The sequence below is a fragment of the Vombatus ursinus genome, unplaced genomic scaffold (genome assembly GCF_900497805.2).
Source record: "Vombatus ursinus unplaced genomic scaffold, bare-nosed wombat genome assembly UNPS02011916.1, whole genome shotgun sequence".
Classification (NCBI taxonomy): Eukaryota; Metazoa; Chordata; class Mammalia; order Diprotodontia; family Vombatidae; genus Vombatus; species Vombatus ursinus.
Window position 1 is genome coordinate 1,099,790 of NW_020951694.1, and position 2,615 is coordinate 1,102,404.

Genomic DNA, 2,615 nt, shown 5'->3' on the forward strand with positions numbered 1-2,615 from the left:
TAATGATACTGAAGACAACATTGATGGGAAGGGGTGGAAAAGATTCATCGAGGCAGCTAAAGGAGATACTATAAGACAATTGAATAGATAGGTGAAGGGATCAGAGCCCTCAGTAAGCTTACTCTTCATTGTGACCCCCACTGCCTATCCCTATTATGACCCAACCCTACCCCTTCAGGAACTACATCTCCCTCCACATGGCAATCCTGGCTTCCTAGCTCTTGGCATGTGTGAGCTGTGGGCAGGGCCCGGGGTGGGGCCAGGTGACCCCGGGACCCCCCACCATGGCTGAGCAGATGCACTCTGGCCATAGGCCTGCAAGAAATCTTGATCCTGTAGACTTGATCCTTCTACTCCTAAGCCTCATTATCCTGCTCAACCTTGGAATCAATGTGATAATTCTGGTCAGGGATGGGCCCTGGTCACAAGCTACCTGGGCTTCTAGACAAGGGTGGATACTGGGAGGGTGGGAGAGAGGCCCCTAGCTAGGGGAGCCTGATGATTGGGAGAGAGGAGAGGAAACAGGGCGGGGATCAGGGGCCAGGGGCCTGGGTCTTTATTAAACAATAATAGCCTTAACACAATATGCTTTCACACCCATTATCTTCTTTGACCCTCGACCCCCACCACTATCCCTCAGATCTGGCACAGTCTCACGAGGTCCCTACAGAGAACATGTGATTTCTTTCAACCTAAAGGTGAGTGTGAGGTCTGGGGAGAGACCCTGATTTCCTTCCTTTTTGTCCTCTGACACTCCCAGCCCCGTTACCTGCCTGCTTCCATTCTAAAAGGGACTCAGGTGTCTGGCCCTATGCCCCCATAGCCTACACAATTACTCCCCACAGATGACCTGTGTATTTCACTATCCAGCCCCCCTTCCCAACTTCGCTGCCCTTACCCTATTCCCAATAGGAAAGAAGCCTCAGCCTTCCATTAAGAAGCCAACAGAGGTCCCAACTCTGTGCATCCACTGTACCTTTGACCCCGTGGCTCTAAATGTGGCCCACCCTGTATCCAACCGACATCGCTGCCTCCGTCAGCACTTAGGAAGTTGCCATGGCTGGGGAAGCCAACGGGGAAGCCGCCATAGCCGTCGACACCGTGGCCGCCAACGCCATCTTCAATACCATCACCACCCTCGAACACCTTTCCCTTCTCCCTCACCTGCAACCTCACCCACTCCCTTCTGTCACCAAGAAACCTGGGACACAGACTTAGAAGACAATAACCAACAGTCCAACTACCAGCAGAGGTGGGACACAACTTCTCATCCTGGAAATATCAGGCATTACAGGGCATACTGGCGCAACTGTTATTATCCAAGGGGACCAAATCCCTCTCCTCAAGACCTGAAGGCTCCCAAAAGGGTGGAAGCAAAATCTGAGTTGAGACTAGAGACTTATTTTCAGGCATCTCCAAACAGCTGGCCTCAGAATCTAAAAGAGAACATGGAATCTGGCCCAATCCCCAGCTCCCCACAATTCACACACAGGTTCCCTCCCAACTCATCTTGGATGCCTGGCACCCACAACCCTGTTCCTTCAGGTGGCCAGATTTTTTATGATGGCTGGGAGCTGAGACAAAGATTCCGAGATGGGAACAAGGGGGCTGATGTCCCCAAGTCTCCCCAGTCTGTACCTCGAAGCTCTGAGCCCCATAGCTATGCTGAAAATGTTGTACCTAGACAGTCTGTGCGGCGCACCACAGTGCCCCTCATCTCAGCGCACATCCCCCTAAATCGTACCCACGTCTCAGCAGGACATTTGCCCTTAAGCAGCCGGGAAAGGCCAGAGATAAAACGATGTGATGGAGAGCACAGAGAGACATTGCCCGCCCGGACTTCAACGGGCTCACCCCCTTTCTTCAATAGACTCCCCAACCATGAGACAAAAAACCACTATGGCTCTGCCCCAAATGAAAACCTGATACCTGATACCCAGCCCTTGTCCTATGTCTCGGTACGTATGCCAGCCAGAGTTCCAGCCCCTGACTCGAGCCGTGCACCTGCCTTCATCCCCCTTAGGAGAAGCCCAGGGGGCCTCACCCACTACCACGTGTATGATAGCCAGGAGCTGAAGCGGCAAATTCAGGAAGGACATGGGCGTCGAGGTGAGGCCTTTTCCTGCTCCCCTGACACACTCCGCATGGGTCCTTCCTCATCCTGGCACTCTCTACACAGAAAAAAGGCTGGGAGGCTGAATTGAAAACCTTGAGGACAGCTGACGCATGTAAGAAGAGACTGTCAGAGATGGAGTGGGAAATAAAGAGGCCAACAGGGATTGCATGCTTCCATCTTTGGTAGGGAAGGTCAAGAGACCCTGGCTAGGAAGTCTGGTAGGTGTTGTTCCCAAGACCTGACTCCTCTACCCCCCTACCCCACAGCCCACAGGTTTCCATCCCTCTAGCCAGGGTTACTAAGTCAAATGATAGGGAGGCAAGGCAATGTTCCCTGCCAATAAGACAATAATTTCTTACCTGATCACCCGAACTGGCCAAGAGTGATACCCTAGGGCCCCATCACCCTTCCCTTCCTCCTTGGAGTCTGTCCTCCAGTGTATCTAGAGGACCCCCATCAACTCTTTGCTCCTTCCCTCTGCCTCCACTAGAGACTGTAT

The 2,615-nt window shown here is 52.7% G+C and overlaps 1 protein-coding gene across 1 annotated transcript; it reads left to right on the plus strand.

The window, feature by feature from the left end:
* The first annotated feature begins 284 nt into the window (after positions 1–284).
* SPEM2 (SPEM family member 2) lies at positions 285–2,204 on the plus strand. Its single transcript, XM_027857199.1, has 3 exons — positions 285–404; positions 641–698; positions 913–2,204. The coding sequence occupies exons 1-3, from the start codon at positions 285–287 to the stop codon at positions 2,202–2,204; spliced, it is 1,470 nt and encodes a 489-aa protein (XP_027713000.1).
* Positions 2,205–2,615: the final 411 nt, after the last annotated feature.